Genomic DNA, 22,446 nt, shown 5'->3' on the forward strand with positions numbered 1-22,446 from the left:
ACTATGGAAAAGTTGTATTTGGGTGGAGTCCCATGTTTAGTAAACAAATATTAAGTGCTGTTGGGCTTACAAAAGAGAGGCTGGTAGGTACTTTTTCTTACTGAACACCTAAAACTACTTGTGGGGAGACTGAGCCTGAGTAGGATCATTTAGTGTCTCCTGAATTCTTTTAATTGAAGTTTGTAGGAATGGCCAGGCTGGTACAGCTGTTCAGCACCACATAGAATGACAGAATCTCAGAACTGGAAGGAACCTCAGATGTACCTCAGTAGGAACCCCATCTAGAATATCCTAACCATGACTCAGCCACTGCCTGAGCTTTCTATTCCTTCGCTTGATGAACTCCAGTGGTTCTCTGTTACTTTCAGAACCAAACAGAAAATCTTGTTTGATGTTCATAGCCCTTCATAATGGCCCCTCCCAAACCCTTTGCGGTCTTCTCCCACTTTACATACACCCCCATACCCACTTTGTCTTCTTTGATCCAGTCACAATGGCCTTCTGAGGTTTCTCCATCTGTCCGGTAGCATTTTTCTGGCTCTTCCCCACATCTAGAATGCTCTTCCTCCTCAGCATCACCTCCTGGCCTCCCTGACTTCTTTCAATCCCAGTTAAAATCCCATCTTCTTAGAAAAAGCTTTTCCCACGCTCTCCTAATTCTAGTGCCTTTGCTCTGTCAGTGGTTTCTTTTTCTTTTTCTTTTTTTGTTTGTAAAGTATTTTTTATTTATTTAGTTATTTTTTTTATTAATTTTATAATTATAACATTTTTTTTGACAGTACATGTACATAGGTAATTTTTTTTTTTTTTACAACATTATCCCTTGTACTCCCTTCTGTTCCGAATTTTCCCCTCCTTCCCTCCACCCCCTCCCCTAGATGGCAGGCATTCCCATACATATTAAATAAGTTATAGTATATCCTAGATACAATATATATGTGCAGAACTGAATTTTGTTGTTGTTGTTGTTGTTGTTGCAAAGGAAGAATTGGATTCAGAAGGTAAAAATAACTTGGGAAGAAAAACAAAAAATTCAAGCAGTTTACACACATTTCCCAGTATTCCTTCTCTGGGTGTAGTTGAGTCTGTCCATCATTGATCAATTGGAACTGGATTAGATCTTCTCTATGTTGAAGATATCCACTTCCATCAGAATACATCCTCATACAGTATCATTGTTGAAGTGTATAATGATCTCCTAGTTCTGCTCGTTTCACTCAGCATCAGTTCATGTAAGTCTCTCCAGGCCTCTCTGTATTCCTCCAGTTGGTCATTTCTTACAGAACAATAATATTCCATAACATTTAAATACCATAATTTACCCAACCATTCTCCAATTGATGGACATCTATTCATTTTCCAGTTTCTAGCCACTACAAAAAGGGCTACCACAAACATTTTGGCACATACAGGTCCCTTTCCCTTTTTAGTATTTCCTTGGGATCTGTCAGTGGTTTCTTCCATGGTTCTTTTCATGTTGTCTTTCCCATCAGACTCTGATCTCTTCAAGAGCAGGAATTGTCTTTGACTCTTCTTTATATCTTCAGTACTCTGCATAGTACTAGGCACACAATAGATGTTTAATAAGTAAGACAGCCTGTCCTGCTTTTAGAAAGTTCTGATCATTCAACAAGATTTATTAAGCATCTAGTAGTATGTATAAGTCATTTTTGTATTGAGCCAAAAGTGAGCTTCCTACAGATTGCAGAGCAGTACCCAGTTTTTGGTCCTCTTGGTGCTCTGTGCTAATGTGTCACTTAGAACTTTCATGAAAGCCTGAGCTGTTTTGTGCCATTGTTTGTCACTCCAGTCTCTCTGGGATGAGGCTGCCATTGATTCCTCAGGTGGGAAGGGAGGATGGATAATGGGGAACTTCTCTTTCCTTATTAAGCTGAACAGGGTTATGAGTAATTGTTCATCCCAGGTATGTCATAGGGTATCAGAAGAACCTGTGGGTGTGATACAGGTAGGGAAAAGGGATTCCTTACTGACTCCTTTCATGGAAACATCCACAGAGGAAAGACATTCAGGAAGAATTGATGAAAAGTCAGAAGGTTTTCTCTGAGAAGCTGAATCATTTGAGTCGTCGTCTTGCCTGGATCAATGTCACCATCTACTCTAAGGTGAGGGTTTTTGGTTGGGGCTTAATTTGAATCAGAATGGTCCCTTTGTCCCCTCAAACCACTGATGCCTTAAATTTCTTGAATACCTATCTGATATCTTGTGGCTGAATTAAGCAAGAACCTTTTCTTTGCTCCACCTTTGTCACCTAAGATCATGGTCTTACCCAGTTAACTTACATGTGAAACTGAGTTGAAGGAGGTAGAGCTTTGTAGAATTCTGGAAGGATGATCCTATAAAAATAGCAATCACAGAATCATAGGATTTGGACCTAGAGGGCACCTTAGAGGTCATTTTGTTTAATCCTCTATTTTTGTAGATAGGGAAGCTGGGATCCTGAGAGACTTGCCCAAGATCACATAGATAATTAGCAGAACCAGGATTCAAATAGTAGCTAACAGTAGCTAGCACTTATTTAGTGCCTACTATATGCCAGGTACTGTGCTTTACAAATATTATCCCATTGGATCCATACTATAACCTTTGAAGAGAAAGTACTGTTATTATCCCATTTTATGGATGAGGAAACTGAGACAGGCAGAGGTTAAGTAACTTGCCCAATCTAGTCAGTATCTTAGGAAGAATTTAAACTCAGGTCGTCCTCTCCAATGTGCTGTTCTCTGTGCCCGGGTCCTCGGACCCCAAATCTGGTGCTATTCCTTATCTCACCGGTGAAGGTTACGTATGTAAAACTTTGCAAACTTTAAGTCACCATGATAATCTCAGTTATCACTGTTATTTTTATTATTGTCTTTCAACCAAGTGTGATACTGTTCTTGTCCTCCTCCTCAACTCTCCTTCACCCCCCCCTGCCTAAACCAAAGCTAAAACTAAAACTCAGAGTATCTGGTCTATCTAGGTCATTGGATGCTGATTAAATATGACAAACAGAAAACATCCTTGGCAGCTTTTTGGGTATTTTGGAATAGCCAAAGTATGGAAGTCTCTTTGTTGTTCGGATATAGATATTATTCCAACCCAAAGCCATCCTCCCAGAGTCCTATGTGGCATTTGACCAAAGGCTAGAACCCAGATGCACTCTTTCTTCAAGCTGTCCGGGTGTCTTGGGGTGTTAGATTTTTCTCACCAAATCCCCAAGATATTCAAACTTAACACACTCAAGAGGCCACCCTCTCTACCTTCCTATCTCAGTGCTTTGACCTTTGGGATATGGTAGGCTTGGGCCCTTCTGTGCTATTGCTGGGAATTGCATGTGGTCTAGACTCTTTTTTATCTTCTCCTCCTCTCAGGAGAAAATGCAAGATATTTACTGGCTCCTCCGGGTTTGTACCCGCACCATAGAACATGGCGACCGCACAGGCTCCCTGTTTGCCTTTATGCCTGAGTTCTATCTAAGTGTCGCCATGAACAGCTACAGCGCCCTCAAAAATTACTTCAGCCCTGTCAATAGCATGGAGGAGCTGCCAGGTAAGTGAAGCTCAAGTTTAGAATAAGGGAGGAGAGATCCTTCACTAGGGATGAGAAAAATAATTTCCTATAGTCATTTGCCTGTTTTTTCTTTAGAACTCTGTAAAATAGAACACAATCCCATCCCATAGAGGCCCTTATCTAACAAGGAAGGTGCAGCCCCTGTCTTCTCAGAATGTTTGCTCTAACAGGATACTGCTTTGCACTTGTGAGCTCTCAGTAGGAGATGGAGTATACACAGGAAAAAAAAGCTTTCAGACTCTCCCAGTGGCATACAAACAATTGCAAATGAGCAGAATGCAAACTGGACCTTTCCCTAGGGACTGCCTGTTGCAACCAAACTAACATCTGCAGTAATAGGGCTGATTCCAAACAACATTCCCTTAGATTTGCAGTTTCCTGGGAGTAGCCAGTGAGGCTGAAGCTTTGGGGATAGTAGAAATTTGGAAGTGGGGACAAGACTTTTCCCAGGAGAGGAGTGGGTTAGCTCCTGGAGCTTCCTCAGTGAGTCACCAACATCGGTTCGGTTTCCCTAACCATGAGCACTAGAAAGGTCAGCTTTTTCAGCCTCCTGGAAAGGAAAGCCAAAGCCATTGTCATTGGTCACCATGTTACCTTGCCCCTACTGGGAAGTGGTTATGGATCAGCAGTCTCCTGGACTTAAGAAAAGTTGAGGACAGAATGGAAAGGAGAGGTATAGGATGCATGGGAAAGTAACCTGGCCTTATTCCCTGAGGAAACATTTGCAGTTTGATTTATAGCTGGCTTGGTAGGAAAGGGAATGTTTCTCTTTACAAAATAAGTCAGCAAGATGTAGCCCAAGAAAGGCTGGCTTTGGGCCCCATTTGGGAGACCAAAGGACATAAATGCAGATTGAAATGATATAACACACTGGAAAATATCCAGGGGTATGGGAAAGCATAAAAGAGGGAGACAACTGATTTATGGCTTTTGCTGTAGTTAAAGTTGTACTGGTTTGGGGGCAGGAGGGAGAGCTATTGGTTTGGGTTATAAACATTCTGTAGATACAAGCTTTTCAGTTGAGATCTTGGCATTATCTAGGTACAGACTTACCTTCAGAAGATAACAGGTTTTACAGAAGTGTGCATTTCAGGCTTGCTCCTTAAAGGTCTCTTAAAGTGGGGAAGGCACTTATTCCTGACAGACACAGCTAGGACATCCTTGTTGAAGCCCGCATCCAGGATCCCTGAGAGGGGGAGAGATACCTGTGATCTGCCAGAATTAAGGTTTTGAAAGAAGAGAGCCTGTATAAAATTTCTGATTCTCTAGGAAGTCCTTAGGGTGAAGGGGAAGCTTCATGCTGAGAATTGTGACCAGATACCTTTAATTAAAAAATCAGAAGTCACGACATCACGAAAGAGCAAAATGCTCTAACTGCTTGGGACAGAACCTGAGATGAGTCTGTGATTGCCTTCAGTAGTCTGCTTGTCTGTTTCTCCTGGCATTTGAAGCTGCTTTGGAACAAGTCGCTCTTACATGGCTCTTCCAGACTTGGCCTTTTTAGGTTTGATTTCTGGGTGGTTTTCCCCTCATTGCTCTCATCCCCTCTGATTTGCCAATTTAGGGCTCCCAGCAATGGATGGAAATGTGGTTCTAAACTTGTTTCCATGCAGCGTTTGCCACGCTCTACTCCATCCTAATCTTTGCTGGGGCTTCTAAGCATTTCTGGGTTAGGGAAGATGGGCTAATGTGATTGGATATAAGATAAGATAAATATTTAGAGGATGAACTTCAAGTTAAATATTTTTTAACCTGATTTATTGAACCTGAGCCAGGCTGTATTGTCTGGAGAAATATGTAAAGTACATGCAAATATTTTATGTAATGATCTTTCTTGCCTCTTGTGTGAACTACACCTGCCTCTGGCCTTGGGTCCTCTTAGAAAAGGCTGACAACCCTGACCCAGCCTCTTAGGTTTCTCATAGCCCTAATCAGTAAGTTGCTCAATTCTTTGAACAGCTAGAAGTGTGTACATGCAAGTAGTCAGAGAATACTAGCCTGGCTTAGCCTGCTGCTGCTGTGGTCCTTTACCTTATATGGGAAAAGCCCCTCAATTTCTTGACGTTAAATTTTGGCTTCATAGGAGATCTCAGAGAGTAGTAGTTCTTCTTGAAGACCAAAGGAAGAGAGCAGCACAGAAAAGCTCCTCCCCCTGCTCCTTTCCCACCCCACTCATGTTGTTTCTTTTCCTGAAATGTGCCATAGGCTATTGAGAAGGCAGATCCTTTTTCATATGTGAAATATACTGAGCCCCAAATACCATTTCCCAGCATTGAAAAGAAAACACATCTGGTTCTTATCTATCCCAGCAAAGGGAAGAAATCACTTCTATAATAGAAAAAGCTCAAGACTGAATAGGAGCTGGGAGACTTTGATTTTAGTGACTAAGACTCGATTTCCTTCACTATAAAACGAGAAGGGGTGTGTGTGGGGGGAAACATCTGGCCTTTGGCCAGATAAGGCCCATGAGATCTTTTGCTAAGACAACTGCAGGCAACTGCAAGTTAGGTACAACAACTTTCTGCTGCTTGAGTTCTATAAGTTGATGATTTTGAATGGCTCATGAATGATGCTATAAATATCCAAATGGCCCTTAGCAGAAAAAAGATTCCCCAGTGCTGTATTAGATGATCTCTGAGGTCTTCCAGAGCTTAGTCAATGGTTTTCCTTTTATTTATTTCTTCTCTCTTTTTTCTTTAATTAGCAAAAAAAATATATATTTTCCATCTTTCTCATCTCCTCCCAACAGAAAAAAGAAAAATTGTAGGTAGCAAATCTGCATTGTTAATACAACAGATTCCTACTTTGGCATGTCTCATTCTCTGCCCAGTGGTTGCTGTCACCTTGTGGGTCCTCTTGAATTGTGTTTGATCGTCACATTGTTCAGAGTTCCTAAGCCTTTTGAAATTTTTTGTTTTTATAATGTTGATTTTGTATAGTTTGTTCTCCTGGTTCTGCTCACTTTGTTCTGCATTGGTTCATAGAGTTTCCCCAGATGTTGCAGGTCTATTTTTTAGTGGTCTGGGCTGGAAGAGAAACATTCTTCCCTTTGGTCAAAAATTTAGAACTGAAAAGGGCCTCACTGACCATCTGTTCTGACTGCATCACCTTGTAGATAAAGAAACAGGATAGCAAGGTTGGGATTTGCCCATGGTCACACAGGCAGGCTATTTACTTAATTTACTATTGCATTCAAATGAGAAAGTTCTGACTTCAAATTCAGTTCTCTTTCTCTATTGCACTCTTCACCTGACTGGGATAGGAGGGTCCATTGGCATATAATGTGGGAATATTGGTAAACCTGGGTGCAGAAGTGCCTAGCACAAAAGCAAAGTCAAGATGATGTACTCTTAGATGTGGGCAGGGATTCATTGTGTTCCTACGCTTGCTCTGTAGTCCCCTCCCCATTCCTTTGGGTTAGCCCAGTGCTGAGATTGAGGGGGAGGGAAATGTATTGCTATTTTAAGAAAAAGTTTCCTAGGTGGTACCAGATCCTTTGAACAATCAAATTTAAAATGATCCTTTCTTTGACGCAGCTGGTTAGGTCTATCATTGGATTTTCTCTCTCTAGCTGACACAGGAATAGAAGAGATGATGTACTAATCAGTGGCAAACACATAAATTTCCCTGATGCTCTGGGCAGAGTTTTTCCTGTCTCTAACTCAAGGACCCGGCCACCTTCTGCTTTCTCCTCTTTTGTGACAGATGACCTCGAGCAAAGGAAGAGCTTGTCACACTGGCATTAAATGTAAAGAACCCTGAAGGGCATGTAGGACCCCTTCTCCCTGATCTGTGTGATATACTCTGTTTGGACTCTTTGATTTTAGCTTAAATAGTGATGACTCTTTCTGAGAGTCCTATTGGGTTTCTCTGTGTACATCTGTATTAGGTATCTTTTTTTTTTGGTTATGACTCTGGAGCTTTCCTTTTCTCTTTGTTAAATCCCTTGGGTTCCCTTAACCCTTCATGTATTAGGCATATATACATGGAGGAGCGAGATGAGGGGTCTGTTAACTTAGCCAGACCATACCGAGGGATTCTGGAGACATGGTCTAAAGGAACAGAAACTCTTTCCATAGAATAAGAAGAGTCAGAGAAGCAAGCAAGAGACCAGTGCTCTTTGCAGAGACATTAGGGAAGCCTCTGTGGAACCAACTGGTCTTGATTCTAAGCTAGACCCTCACCAGAAGCACAGAATCCCCAAGATCCTGAGACTGAATCCCAAGACTTTCCCTCCACAGGTTACGAGGAAACACTGACCCGCCTTGCTGCCATTCTAGCCAAACACTTTGCAGACACAAGAATTGTGGGCACAGGTGAGGTGACTTTCTTGCTTCTTAGAGAACTGTACTGGAAGTGGGCCCCAGGAGAATGGCTACTCAAAGACCCTGTTCTTAACCTAGAACCAAGAAAACCAGTAATTATTGAAGGCTTGATTTCCTAGTTACTTTTAGTCTTTTAATTTGTTTTGACAAGCATTTATTAAGTGTCTCCTATTTGCAAAACATTCTGTATAGTGCTAAGAATATGAAGACAAAAAAAGAGTGCCTTTCAATAAGGCACTTTCATGATAAGATAAAACATTCATGTGAATAACTTAATTTCAGGTGAAAGAGAGGATGAACGAATGCAAGTATTGGGGAGAAGGGATGGTTGAAAAGGGATAGTTGAATGTTTGGGATGACTTCTCCTAGAATGTGATGATTTATCTAAGCTGCGAAGGAGAATAATAATTCTGAGCAGAAGGGACAGGTAATGTAAATGCTAAATCTTAGATCTGTCCCATCCTATAGGATGGCCCTCCTGCTGGATCCTGAACACTTAGTGTCTAAGATGCCAACCTCAATTTTCCATCTTCCCAGAAAAATTCAGGGCGCCATGCTCAGCTGAATGGGGTTTGACCTGGTAAACCAGAGGAATAATAGCCTTTTTCTTCTAGCCTAATGATATTGAGAAAACCCATGCCCGGCCTTTTTGCCTCCAAAGAGGCCTTGAGCCACTTGTCCAATGATGACCCTTTCCAGTCCCCATCTCCCTTTCTGGGTCCTCAGACATTTCTGTCGCCACTCAGACATCCGAGATTCATTGATGCAAGCTCTGGCCAGCTATGTCTGTTATCCCCACTCACTTCGTGCTGTGGAACGCATACCTGAGGAACAGTGAGTTCTGAAGCTCCCTTCCCATCTCCCCTGCCAGTTGTTTGGGACCCTGTGCCAGGGGCGGGAGTAAAGGTTGTGGGTGGGAAATTAAGGAGATTGGGAGCGGGCCAAGTAAAGACAAAGGTGGGAAAAGAAAAGGTTACTGCTGTTGGAGAAATATGAGAGGAGAGGATTCAAATGAGCTCTTCGGTTCAAGATCACGTGAAGTACTTCAGCCTTGTCTCTGTATTGCAGTAAGGCAAGGAAATTAAGTCTGGTCTCTTAAATAGAATGCCAGGCTTGGAGTCAGGAAGACCTGAGTTCAAATCTGTCCTCTGTCTCTGTGACCCCGGGGAAGTCCCTTAGCCCTGTTTGGCAAACTATTCCAGTATTTTTTCCAGGAAAACCCCCAATGGGAACACCAGAAGCTGGACAGGACTAAAACACCTCCACCACCACCTCCCCTCTGCACAGTTCTCTGTGTCCCTTTGGCATTCTTGTGTCCTCCTTTCCCTGTGGACAAGAGCGAGCTGCTTCTAGTAGGCTCCTCCTGCTCACCTGTGTTCTCTGCCCAGTTTAGATGCTACAGTCCTGATAAATTAGGAGTCTCCTTTGTTACCCTCCCCTCCCATATCCTTCTGTCCTTTTATTTTTAAAGTGGCTTCTGTGCCCTGTTTCTTACTCCATACTTATTTTCATGATGTATTCTTTTCTGCCCCCTCCATTGAAGTCTCCCATATAACAAAGACATCTCTTCACTCTGGGGATGTGACACTGTCCTTAGACTCATGTTCTTCCAGAAGCCAAGGAGGGTGTTATTGACATGCTCCCTCTATCCTTGACAGACGGATCACAATGATGAAGAACCTCCTCGCTCCTTACGAGCAGCGTCCCTGGGCCCAGACGAATTGGATCCTCGTGCGCTTGTGGCGGGTAATGGTTCTGGCTACCCATCTCAAGATTCTGGGTGCAGAACTCCTTGCTGGGTCTGGAGGCTGGGGGAGGTGCTGCTCCTGCCTGTGGCTAGTTGTTTGGATTTGCCACTGAGTGTAGGGCTTGTACTGGAAATGTAGGTCATGCTGCCCTCAGGAAAAGTCTGGCTCTTCAAATGTGTTCAGAATCAGAGTTTTCTAAATTGAGTCAATTTGACATTTGAAAATGTCTCTCTGTGCCCATTGGCACTGAGCTGGGCAGAGAGAGTGAAGCAAATGGAGGGGGAATGTGGGGAGAATTGGAGGGGATGAAGTGTCTGAGGGCAGAGAGAAAGGAGCAGGGTCAGCACTGTCAGAGATTTGGGGTCTGTTGAGGCAGTAGAGAAGTCATTCTGGCATGACTTTTCCCCTAGACCCAGATGTCTGGAGATGATGGCCTAATGTGGGAGGGAATGACTTGAATTGGGACTGAGATGGCTCAAAGGTTTAGAGGTCCAGAGGGGTCGGAATTAATGAGGATGAGAGGAGGGAAGACAAGGCCTGGGTGCTGGGTGCCTGATCTCCCCTCACCGGACCTCTCTCTTCTAGGGCTGTGGGTTTGGGTATCGCTACACGCGACTGCCTCATCTGCTGAAAACAAAGCCCGAAGATGCCAATCTTCCCAGCCTGCAGAGTGAGTACTAGATCCTAAGGACTGGAGGCAGGGAAGCCTCCCTTTGGGCCTAAGGACTAACAGCTGGAGGAGAGGGCAGGAAGGCCCAGGCCCCAGGGTTAGCCAGAGCCTCTTGGCCTGGGCCTGAAGTTTTTCTGCCAAACATGGGCATCATTTTAACTTCCTGTGTCAGGCTGTTGGGCTCTGCCAAGCTTGGCCACCTGTCCCAGGGGAGAACTCGGTCCATATACTCTAGGAATTGCTGGGCTGCCGGGGCTGGTGAGCGCTTTCTCAGCCTCTGAATTTTCCATTTTCACCTCCTTCCCTTCTCTTTGGGTCTTGTATGTGCCCTAAGTCATGCTGTGTGTTAGTGGCAAGGTCAGGACTGTAACCCAGCTCTCTTGGCTGGGAGGCCTGTGCTTTGTTACACCTCACTGGGCACATCGTTGATCTGTAAACGTCTTCTGAAAGCCATTGTCCCCTGCAGCCTCCCTGTCTCTCCCTTTAACATCTCAGCTCTGCCCCTTACTGTCCCTTTTCACCCCCCTCTGCTTCTATTTTAAGGTTTTCATCTTTCTCCTCAGTTTTATTTTGGTTTTCTTTTTCTCTTCTGCCTTCTCACTAGCCCTTTCCCATGCCCTTCTAGTGAATGTCCTAGCCAAGGCCCATAGTGACTTTGACATTCCTGCTTTTGACTTATTGACTTTTCCTCCCTCCCTCTTCTTTCCTTTATCCCTTCTTCTATTCTTTTCTCCTACATGTCAGTACTTTGGCTGTAGCCAAGGGCACCCTCAATGTATCTGGAGTGGGTTTTTCCCCTTGTTCTCCTTCCTTGATTTCCTAGCGGGTCCTCTCCTATATGTCTCTCTGGGGGCATTCTGTCCCTCTGTCGAGCTGAGATGTTTCTGTCAAGCTTAAGACCTGGTGATACAGAACTTGAAGAACAAGTTAAATAGTTTGCCTATAGACTTGGATAGGCTTTATTCTCTATTATATGCATCCAGTGTTTCATTCCTTGATAATATTTATTAACTCAACAAACCTGTTGTGTATATGGAGCATTGTTCTAGAGTTTAGATAAGACATTGTCCCTTTCTTTATGGATACTCCAGCCTAATAGGGGATGACTCAAACACAGATACTAATTATATGCAGTATTACTAACCTTAAAGTGGTATGCACAAAATGCCCTGTGAGGCTTAGATAGGAAGCAAGACTATAACTTGCCTAGGAGGATCCTGGCCTGGTTTCTGCATTCCTTCCAGAATATCGAGGCCCTGTCTCACCCTGCTGGGAGCTTGGGGACTGAAATAAACCTGAAAAAAAACGTAAAACCTTCCCCATTCTGAATTTGGGGAGTTTACCTTTTGAATCCAGGTACAGAATTATCTCAATTAAATTTAACCTGAACTTCAACCATTCCAGCCTATAGAGACTTTTTTGAATGTTATTTCTGACCTCTGATCTTCTTAAAATTTGTGTCATCCTTAAATTTGATGTAAAGCCATCCATTTTAATTTACTTTTAAGAATGTTGAATAAAACTATGGTACTATGCCCATGTTAAGGAAAGCCTTCAGTTAACATTAACATACAAATTTATTTCTCTCTCATTCTTTTTTTTTCTTGAAAAATAAACAAACACTAAAAAAGGAAAAACACAAAAGCTACCTTTATAATGCACCCTTAATGAAACCAATTGTGGATTATCTGCAGTTTGGGATTATGCTGTGGCTCTTTAAATTGTGCATATAATTTATATTTGCTTATTATTAACACATATTAAAGTATGAGCAGTACAAAGTTGTTTTTATTTTCTTTATGGAAGTATTCTGGCTAGGTAAGTTAGCATTGTTTTCCCATTTTGCAGTTGTAGATGCTTAAGCAAGGGAAAGTTAAATGACTTATCCAAGGTTATCTAGTGTGGGATACACTAGAACAGCAGGGATGTATTATGCCTCTCCATCCTTGAGTTCCTCTGCCTGAGCCTTGATGCCTCCAGCCTGTCCCCAGGGTGCAATGTGAGCTTCGTGCTGGGCTGGGAGCCTGCTGCAGCAGGAGCTATTGATTTTCAGTGAGAAGAGCTAGGGAGAGAGATTATCTGGTTTTCCCATTGTCACTCAGAACAGAGGGTACCAGGAGCTCTCATTACAAGCGTCACTGGCAGGGAGTGGGCACAAGTGCCATGTTGTCCTCAGTCATACAGTAGCTTCCCACTACCCTGCCTACAGGCAGGTGTCTCTAGGATAGCCAGAGGTAGAATCATCAATGTCAGGGAGCATTGGAAAGAGAAGATAGAGTCAGATTGACTTGGAATCAGAGTGAGCATGGACCAAAGCTCAGGCTATACTTAGTGGGAATTACTCTAAGTACATACAGATAGCTTTGTAGAATCACGGGAGTTTAGTATGAAAAAATAACCTGAGTACCATAATAGGCTTACTCCCAGCCTGCTTTTTCTACTACTAATATTGAAGGATAGGAGGAAAAAAAAAAAAGCAACGACCAAAAAATTCTTCCATTATAGTGATTAGAAAGGTCAGAGATATGACTTCCTTGTAGTGTGGCCATACTAAGAGAGCCCCCTGGAGAACATTATGAAATGCAAAATGGATAATTTTGATTACTTAAATTAAAAAGGTTTTGTATAAACTAAACCAATGCAGCCAAGGATTAGAAAGGAAGCAGAAATCTGAGAAAATATTTTTACATCCAGTGTTTCTGATAAAGGCCTCATTTCTAACATGTATAGAGAACTGATTCAAATTTATAAGAAATCAAACCATTCTCCAATTGATTAATGGTCAAAGGATATGAACAGACAATTCTCAGATGATGAAATTGAAACTATTTCCACTCATATGAAAGAGTGTTCCAAATCACTACTGATCAGAGAAATGCAACTCTAAGGTACTATTTCACACTTCTCAGATTGGCTAAGATGACAAGAAAAAATAATAAATGTTGAAGGGGATATGGGAAAATGGAACACTAATGCATTATTGGTGGAGTTATGAAGTGTTAAGTTAAACCATTCTGGAGAGCGATTTGGAACTGTGCTCAAAGGGCTATAAAACTATGTATTCCCTTTGATCCAGCAGTGTTTCTTTTCTTTTTTGCCCAAGAAAACAATTTTTTATTAACAAAGCTCAGTGGAGGGTTAGCTCTCTTGTCCAAAGACTACTATCTTTCCCGTTTCACATATATTTCTTTTATACCACTCTGTCTCTTACCCATAAATAACCCACTCAAATGACAAGTCAAATGTGATAAAGTTTTTCTCAAGGCAACTTGTGCACAAAGATAACTAAATTACTTCAGTTTGACAGAATCATACTGCTTTCTTATGTCAACAAACCAATGGGTAACATTTTTAGGATATTACAAATATAATAGCTTATCAGTAGTTCTTAAATGGTAGGTAATTCATTGTTTCATGATATATTTTGTTTCATTCCTGGGCAATTCTAATTGTTAAACTATTTTCCCCCCTAAAAGCTCCTGTATGCTCATCCTTATAGCTTTTATTTATTTTAGTTATGCCCCCCCATATAAGGTGGTTAATCTTTATATATATATATATATATATATATATATATATATATATGGCTTTTTATTTGCAAGATATATGTATGGGTAATTTTTTTCAGCATTGACAAGTGCCAAACCTTTTGTTCCAATTTTTCCCCTCCTTCCCCCACCCCCTCCCCCAGATGGCAGGTTGACCAATACATGTTAAATATGTTAAAGTATATGTTAAATACAATGTATGTATACATGTCCATACAGTTATTTTGCTGTACAAAAAGAATCGGACTTTGAAATAGTGTACAATTAACCTGTGAAGGAAATAAAAAATGTAGGCGGACAAAAACAGAGGGAATGGAAATGCTATGTAGTGGTTCACACTCATTTCCCAGAGTTTTTTCACTGGGTATAACTGGTTCAATTCATTATTGAACAAATGGAGCTGATTTGGTTCATCTTATTGTTGAAGAGAGCCATGTCCATCAGAATTGATCATCATACAGTATTGTTGTTGTTGTATATAATGATCTCCTGGTCCTGCTCATTTCACTCATCATCAGTTCATGTAAGTCTCTCCAGGCCTTTCTGAAATCCTCTCCAGCAGTGTTTCTATTGGGCTTATATCCCCAAGAGATCTTAAAGAAGGGAAAGGGACCTGTATGTGCCAAAATGTTTGTGGCAGCCCTCTTTGTATGGCCAGAAACTGGAAACTGAATGGATGTCCAGCAATTGGAGAACGGCTGAATAAATTATAGCATATGAATATCATGGAATATTATTGTTCTGTAAGAAATGACCAACAGGATGATTTCAGAAAGGCCTGGAGAGACTTACATGAACTGGTGCTGAGTGAAGTGAATAGAACCAGGAGATCATTGTATGTGGCAATAAGACTATGTGATGATCAATTCTGATGAACTTGGTTCTTTTCAATAATGAGGTGATTCAGGCCAATTCCAATAAACTTGTGATGGAGAGAGCTAGCTGCAGCCAGAAAGAGGACTATGGGGACTGAGTTGTAATATTCTCTCTAAAATGTAATGTTCTCTGTTGAAGTTTCCTTGGGGTCTCTGGAGGCAGCTTTCGTTTTAGTTCAGTAATCACCACATGAGTAGCCAGGGGTTAAAGTCCAAATCCTGTATTGTCTCCTTCACTTGGGGCTCGGCTAGTGTCTGGAGGCCTTTCAGATCTTGGTTTCAGTGGAGAAGTGAACGAGGAGGACCGCCACCACTTCTCTGTCTTCCCTAGTTCTCATTCTGGCTGAGTTTGTCCAAATTTATATACTCTCTAATCAAAGGTGTGAATCTTATAGAACTATAGTAAGTACTAAGTACAGTACTGAACTAGAGAACTGTTAAGCACCATGCTAAATAACCATTGTCTCTATCCACTTTCACTGAGTTAGCACCTAGTTTCAAGTTCTGGCCCATAATACTGAGTGTGGTTCAAAGCAGTGTTTTGTTGTTTGTTTGCTTGGGTTTTTCTCCTGGAAGTTTTTTTTTCCCCCCCTTTCATCTTCTAATCTGATTTTTCTTGTGCAGCACAATGAATATGGAAATATGTTTAGAAGAATTGGAATGTTTAGCCTAAAGATTGCTTGCTGTCAACGGAAAAGGGGAGGAGGAAAGAAGGGAGGGAGAAAAAATTGGAACACAAGGTTTTGCAAGGGTGAATGTTGAAAAACATCTTTGCATGTATTTTGAAAAAATAAAAGACTATTAAAAAAAAAAAAGAAGAAGAAGAAAGAACACCATTATAATGATAGGGCTAAGTGGGCTGGAAAGCCTAGTTATTGTCTTGACTAGGAACTTGGGGTAGCTTGTTCTAACTCTAGGGTTGGGAACTTGGCACAGCCTTGATAGAGTACCTACAGTCAGCACCCTGGGACAAGCCTTGTAAAATGGCAGGGCTGAGGAAGTGGAGTATTTGTGAGTGCTAAAGAAGGCAGGGCTTCCCTGTGTATGATGAATGAGGTGTGACAGAGAGGACTAAAGGAGAGTTTTTCAAGGTCAGGAACAGAGCAGAGGAGTTCTGCTGAGAAGATAGTTTCTTGTCAGGCCTGGAGCCAAATGCATGCCTGAAACAAAATGTAGAGAAACTACAAGAGCCAGGATAGCAAGAGGGGGAGAAAAGGAGAGACCAAGAAAAGGGAAAAACGAGGAGAGAGGAGAATGAAAGGGAAGGAGAGAAGGAGAGGGGAGGAAAAGGGGAGAGGAGAAAAGAGAAGGAGAGTGGGCTAGAGAAGAATCTCTCTGCCCAGATTGGTGATCCTCGGCCTTCGGTGACACTAGTCTATAAGACCCAGGAGAAAGAACTGTCAGCACCTGGAGGGAAAGGAGTGTGCCTTTTGTTTGGTCTTCAACCCCATTACCCCTGCCCTGCTGTGGCAGTTCTACTAAGTCCTGAGAGGGAATGGGCACAAGTAGGTCTTCCCTGGGCTCCCAGGGTGGCCAGAAGCACCACATTTAGGGACAAGATGCCAAACTGGGAGTCAGGAATATCGGGTTGGAATATGGGCGATGTTTCCTCTTCTGTGAAGTGGGAGGCCTGGCCTCCAGGACCACTGGGGTCCATGAGGCTTTCAGGCAGTGAGCTCCTTTGTCAGGGCTGTGACCCCCCGCAGTGCTGAGTCTCTTATCCAGTGCTATCCAGCTTAGTTGGCCACATATGGTAGTAGAGGAGTCAGGCGGGGGAGAGTGAAGAGAGTGGGATTAGCGCCAAACCTCAGACCTGAACTTTGGCACAAATTAAGAAATACAGGCACTCGTATCCAGACTTCTGAGCCTTGTGGAGAGGGGCCTGAGCACTGGGCGCAGGGGCTCTGGGGAGGCCTGTGCTTGGTCTGAGCTGTGGAGTAGGGGTGGGGATGGAGTGCCTCTTTTTGGAAGGCTTGGGGGTGCCTGGGCTGGGGCCGGGGTCCCCTTCTGATCGGCATGCCTTCTTTTGCTTCCAGAGCCCTGCCCCTCTATCTTACTGCAGGGCCACATGGCTGACCTGCTGCGCAGTGACCGGGACATGGCCCCCAGCTTCCTCAACAGTGTCCTCAACCAGCTCAACTGGGCCTTCTCCGAGTTCATTGGCATGATCCAGGAGGTGAGCTCCCGGGCCACAGGCGTGCACAGCCATGGGGTCCTCGCCTTAGGCAGGCCTTCCTCTCCAGGTCTCAGTTTCTCCAGATATAAAAGGAGGAGGTTGGACTGGGTATTAGAAGTCTTGGGGTCCTGTTAGAGTCCCCATGCCCAACCTGGGGGAGACATGCCAGCTGCATGGACAGGCCAAGGAGGGCTCTGGTGGAGTCCTTGGGGATGTTCTTAGGCAAAGGGAACAGGCAAAAAGAGCACTTAGACTGGGGGGAGCTCGCACTGCTGATCCTGCCCTTGGCTGGTGGGGGGGCCGGGGAATTCAGATTCAGCAAGCAGCCGAGCGCCTGGAAAGGAACTTTGTGGACAGTCGTCAGCTGAAGGTGTGCGCCACCTGCTTTGACCTGTCAGTGAGCCTGCTCCGGGTGCTGGAGATGACTGTCACCCTGGCTCCCGAGATCTTTCTGGACTGGAATCGGCCCTCCTCTGAACTGCTGCTCCGGCGGCTGGCACAGGTTGGTGATGTGGGAGCAGGAGGTGCCCTGGGCACGCTTTCTCGGAGCCTTGAGGCTTCTACCCTCGGATTGTTTGTCTGGCTTCTTGGGACCCCCAGGGCCACAGCTTTAGGGAGGGCTCTGGCTATTAGGATCTCCTGTTCCTTTGTACCAAGGCCTGTTTGAGACAAGGCTCTTGGCTCTGTGTTTGGGTGGGAGCAGTGCAATACCAATGAAAGATCCCATGACTTTTTTTTTTTCCTGAGGTAGTTGGGGTTAAATGACTTGCCCAGGGTCACCTAGATTTGAACTCAGGTCCTTCTGACTTCAGGGCTGGTGCTCTATCCACTGTGCTACCGAGCTGCCCCCAAGATCTCATTTCTAAACAAGTCTTACAAAGCATTTTCCTCACACTGACTCTTGTGAGGTGGGTCCCAGGGTGAGTCAGTCAGTGACAGTTTGCATGTAAACCCAGTTCTTTATGTTGCAAGTCCAGTTGCTCATTGCCGTCCCTCCTCTTGGTGGACTTAGACATCTCACCCCGTAGAGGATACACAGCCCAGATATGGCACCCCTCAGCTCCTCTCCATGTCAGGCCTGGGGGAATAGTTTAGCTGGGGAACAGTATATTATTAGATCTAGCCTGGGCTGTTTGCCAAGGCAACTTCCTGGGATAGAACTCCTTGGAGCCGATCTAGAGGAATTTTGCCCTTTGGTCCTGGGAAGCTTGTTCAGTTTTGAGCTCTGGGCCAAGGCCACAAGTCTCTGACTTTCTGGGTCCCTGAGCCTTCTTGCCTTTCTCAGCTCAGAGACCTGTCGTGCTCAGTCCTCCTACCTCTCCTTCCACAGCTGCCTTCACAGCCCCTGGATCTCCTGGCTTTGACACCCACACACATAAGATTTTTCAATATTCTACTGGAAATAACTGATGGCCTTAGAAATGAATCAGTTAACAAGTGTTTAATAAGTCAAGAATTGTTCTCAACACTCTAGAAATTAATACAATAAATGAAACAATCCCTATTCATGCAAAACTGAATTCTAATGGAGGAGACCAGTATCTCTCTGTTGATGTGTGTATGTGTGTGTGTACACATGGGTAGATAGGTATATACAGGATAACTATAAAGAGAATAAATATAAATAAGTACTAAGGAGTTAAACTGCAAGTTCATTAGAGTTCACCTAATACAGTCACCTCATTTTACAGGTACAGATTCTGAAGCTTAGGGAGACCCCATAGCTAGTAAGCAGCAGATGCAGGCCTCCACACTAGACCCCCGACTCTTAACTCGGGGCTCTATTACCCACTCCCCCTCATCCACTTCAGATGAGAAGTGGGTTTGGGGATGTTTTTATTTTTGAGGAAAAATGATCAGAGGATCACATAGATTAAGAGTGGGAAGAGACCTCAAAGGCCATCTGATGTAACTTACTCATTTCATAAATTAGGAAGCTTAAGCCCAGGGATAGTGGGTGACTTTCCCAAAAATTATAAAGGCAATAGGGTTTGGAACCAGAGTTCTCTGACTTCAGAGCCAGTCCTTTCATCCCTGTACATGCTTCCTTGGTAAACTTTGTGTTTTAGCTTCTGATTGTACCCCTCAACATTGGCCTTTGAGGTGGTGAAGTAATGTAGAGCAAACATGGATATAGCAAAATATATTCCTGAGCCTCCATAGCCCTAGCTAAAAGGGATTGGGCTTGCTCCAATACAAAGGCTGCCTACACTCTATACAGACCTTGATGAACATTAAATTTCTTCCTATTCTTCTATTTCTATGCCATCTGCTGACTTTGGCGCTTCCCAGATTTCACTCAATCATTCCCCCAGAATGTCCTACAAAGATGTTTATTTTGATCTTTGTGCTCTGACATATGCCTTCCATCTGTTGAAGCTCCATTGCCAGCATAATGGCTCAAGTGAGTCTGGACATTGTTGTCTTGAGTTCATTATTAGTTCAGTTGTAGTCTGTCTGGTTCTTCTTTTCCCACAGCCATTGTCTCTCTTCATCTCCTCACCCTACCAACTGCTATATTTGATTTTTCTCTTCTCTCCAGTAATCCCTCCTTGCTGCTTACAAACATATCTGTCTCTCTTTATCCTTTAAAAACCTTCTCTGGAAACTTCATCCCCTCTAGCTTTTGTCCTGAGTTCTTCCTTTCATAGCCAAACTTCCAGAAAAAACTACCTGTGCTCATTATTTTCACTTTTCCTTTCACTCACTGTTCAACTGGATTTGACTTCTGATCTCAACTGGAACTGTTCTCTGCCGAATTATCAGTGATCTCTTAGTGGTCAGAACTCATGGCCTTTTCTCACTTTCTTGACCTGTGGTACCTTCTCCTAGATCCTCTCTTTCCTTTGTATTTTGTGACAGCTCTTTCCTGGTTCTTTCCCCAGTTGTTCAACAGCTCCTTTTAAGTCTCCCAAAACACTCCTTAACTGCTGGGGGGAGGAGCCCTTAGGCTCTGCCTGAGGCCTCCTCATCTGGTGAGCTCCTGCACTTCCATGGGCTCAGTTCTTAGCATAGTGCCTGGCACAGAGTTGGCCTTTCATAAATGCTTATTGACTGACTATAGCCTGCTCTAGAGTCTCTCCTGAGTTCAGTTTATCACCAAGTATCTATTATTTTTCAACCTTTCATTCCTTCTGCAGCAGTCTCAAACTTGATATGTCCAAAGCAGAGTTTTTTATCTTTCCATCAAAACTTACTCCTCTTTCCTGTTTCTGTTCAGGTACCATTGTCCTTCCAGGCCCCAGTTTTCCCAAGATTGGGCTCATCATCACCTCTTCTCTTTGACTTACTCCACATGTTCAGTTTTATCTTGTCATTTCCACCTTTACCACATCTCTTAGATCTGTTCTCTTTATCCTCATAGTCACCACATAGTCACCATACCACACCAGCTTTAATCACTGCTTACCTGAGCTGTATTTTTTTATAATAATAGTTTTTTATTTTTCAAAATACATGCAAAAATAATTTTCAGCATTCACCCTTGCAAAACCTTGTGTTCCAAATTTTTCTCCTTCCCTTCCCTAGATTGCAAGTAATCCAATATAGGTTAAACATGTGCAATTCTTCTAAATATATTTCTATATTTATTATGCTGCATAGGAAAAATCAGATCAAAATGGGAAAGAAATGAGAAAGGAAAAAAAAGGAAATAAACAACAAAAATGGTGAAAATACTGTGTTGTGATACACATTTAGTGTGATACACATTTAGTCTCTCTGTCTCTCTCTGGATGCAGATGGCTCTCTCCATCACAAGTGTATTGGAATTGGCCTAAATCACCTCATTGTTGAAAAGAGCCAAGTCCATCAGAATTGATCATCACATAATTTTGTTGCTGTGTACGGTGTTCTCCTGGTTCTATTCACTTCACTCAGCATCAGTTCCTGTAAGTCTCTCTAGGCCTTTCTGAAATCATCCTGCTGGTCATTTCTTACAGAACAATAATATACCATTACATTCATGTATCATAACTTATTCAGCCATTCCCTGACTAATGGGCATCCGCTCATTTTCCAGTTCCTTGCCATGACAAATAGGGCTGCCACAAACATTTTGCACATGTGGGTCTTTTTCCCTTTTTTTTAATGATCTCTTTTTACCTGAGCTATTGCAGTAGTTTCCTCATTGGCCTTGCCACCACATTTCTTCCACTTCCCACTTCTGCATAGTAATCAGCTACTTCCTAAGCACACATCTGACCACATGACTTCTTAACTCAATAAATCCCAGTAGTTCTTTATTACTTCTAGAAGTAAATACAAACTCCTCTTTTTGCCACTTGAAGCCCTTCTCAGTGAAGGCTTTTCAGGTTTGTTACCCATTCTTCTCTTTCATGTACTCTGCAGTCCAGTTCAGCTGATCTTTCTGTTATCATATACAGCACATCATGTCCCCTCTCCATGCATTAGCTTCTCCCCTCTCTATTCCTGGGATGCACTGCCTTTTCATCTCCATTTCTTAAAATTTCTCATTTCCTTTAATATAGCTTAAGTATCACTTTGTATTTGAAGTCTCTGCTAACTCCTCCTCATCCAGCTACTAGTGCCCTGCCCCATCACCTTCCACCTATTTAGTATATGTGGAGGCAGCTGGGGTGGCACAATGGGTAATCACCTGTCCTGGAGTCAGGAGGCCCTGAGTTCAAATCTAGCTTCAGACACTTACTAACTGTATGACCATGGTCAAGTCAATTAATCTTGATTCTCTCCAGAAAAACAATACATACTCTCTAGTAGAATGTAAACTTCTTGAGATTGGGGACTTTTTATTTTTATCTTTGCCATCTTTAGCACTTAGCCCAGTACTTAGCAAAAGGTGCTCAATAAATACTTGTTGGTTGATTGATTGGTTTCTTCTTGCTGACTTGACCCCTTAGTTGTCACTTTGAGGCTTGTTTCTTCTCTCTGGATTCTTTGTTCTTTGACTTGAAGAGTCATTTCTTCTTTTTGGGTTCCTTCATCGTTCAGATGTCAGGGTAACCCAGTTTCTCTTTGGAAAGGTCTCCTCCCCAATCAGTCTTGTTCACCATATGTACAGGATAACCCCAAACTGGCCACATCATTCAAAGGTTGATTTTCTTTCTTTCTTTCTTTCTTCTTCTTTCTTTCTTTCTTTCTTTCTTTCTTTCTTTCTTTCTTTCTTTCTTTCTTTCTTTCTTTCTTTCTTTCTTTCTTTCTTTCTTTCTTTCTTTCTTTCTTTCTCTTTCTTTCTTTCTTTCTTTCTTTCTTTCCTTCCTTCCTTCCTCCTTCCTTCCTTCCTTCCTTCTTTCTTTCTTTCTTTCTTTCTTTCTTTCTTTTCTTTCTTTCTTTCTTTCTTTCTTTCTTTCTTTCTTTCTTTCTTTCTTTCTTTCTTTCTTTCTTTTCTTTCTCTCTTTCTCTCTTTCTTTCTCTCTTTCTTTCTCTCTTTCTTTCTCTCTTTCTTTCTTTCTCTCTTTCTCTCTTTCTCTCTCTCTTTCTTTCTCTCTTTCTTTCTCTCTTTCTTTCTTTCTCTCTTTCTTTCTTTCTTTCTTTCTTTCTTTCTTTCTTTCTTT

At 42.7% G+C, this 22,446-nt stretch overlaps 1 protein-coding gene across 5 annotated transcripts in view; it reads left to right on the forward strand.

Moving 5' to 3' along the window:
* The window catches only part of RNF123 (ring finger protein 123), a 112,520-nt gene that overhangs the window by 67,220 nt on the left and 22,854 nt on the right, over positions 1–22,446 (forward strand). For 2 of the 5 annotated variants that reach the window (XM_074283280.1, XM_074283279.1), the window contains 8 exons: positions 2,016–2,123; positions 3,372–3,549; positions 7,812–7,886; positions 8,642–8,729; positions 9,554–9,641; positions 10,229–10,313; positions 16,773–16,912; positions 17,226–17,418. In XM_074283280.1, coding sequence (XP_074139381.1) covers positions 2,016–2,123; positions 3,372–3,549; positions 7,812–7,886; positions 8,642–8,729; positions 9,554–9,641; positions 10,229–10,313; positions 16,773–16,912; positions 17,226–17,418 — 955 coding nt within the window. Of the gene's footprint in view, positions 1–2,015; positions 2,124–3,371; positions 3,550–7,811; positions 7,887–8,641; positions 8,730–9,553; positions 9,642–10,228; positions 10,314–16,772; positions 16,913–17,225; positions 17,532–22,446 lie in introns of all 5 variants that reach the window. The other 3 variants (XM_074283276.1, XM_074283278.1, XM_074283277.1) reach the window with 3 other exon arrangements.

Source organism: Sminthopsis crassicaudata, chromosome 1, assembly GCF_048593235.1.
Source record: "Sminthopsis crassicaudata isolate SCR6 chromosome 1, ASM4859323v1, whole genome shotgun sequence".
Classification (NCBI taxonomy): domain Eukaryota; kingdom Metazoa; phylum Chordata; class Mammalia; order Dasyuromorphia; family Dasyuridae; genus Sminthopsis; species Sminthopsis crassicaudata.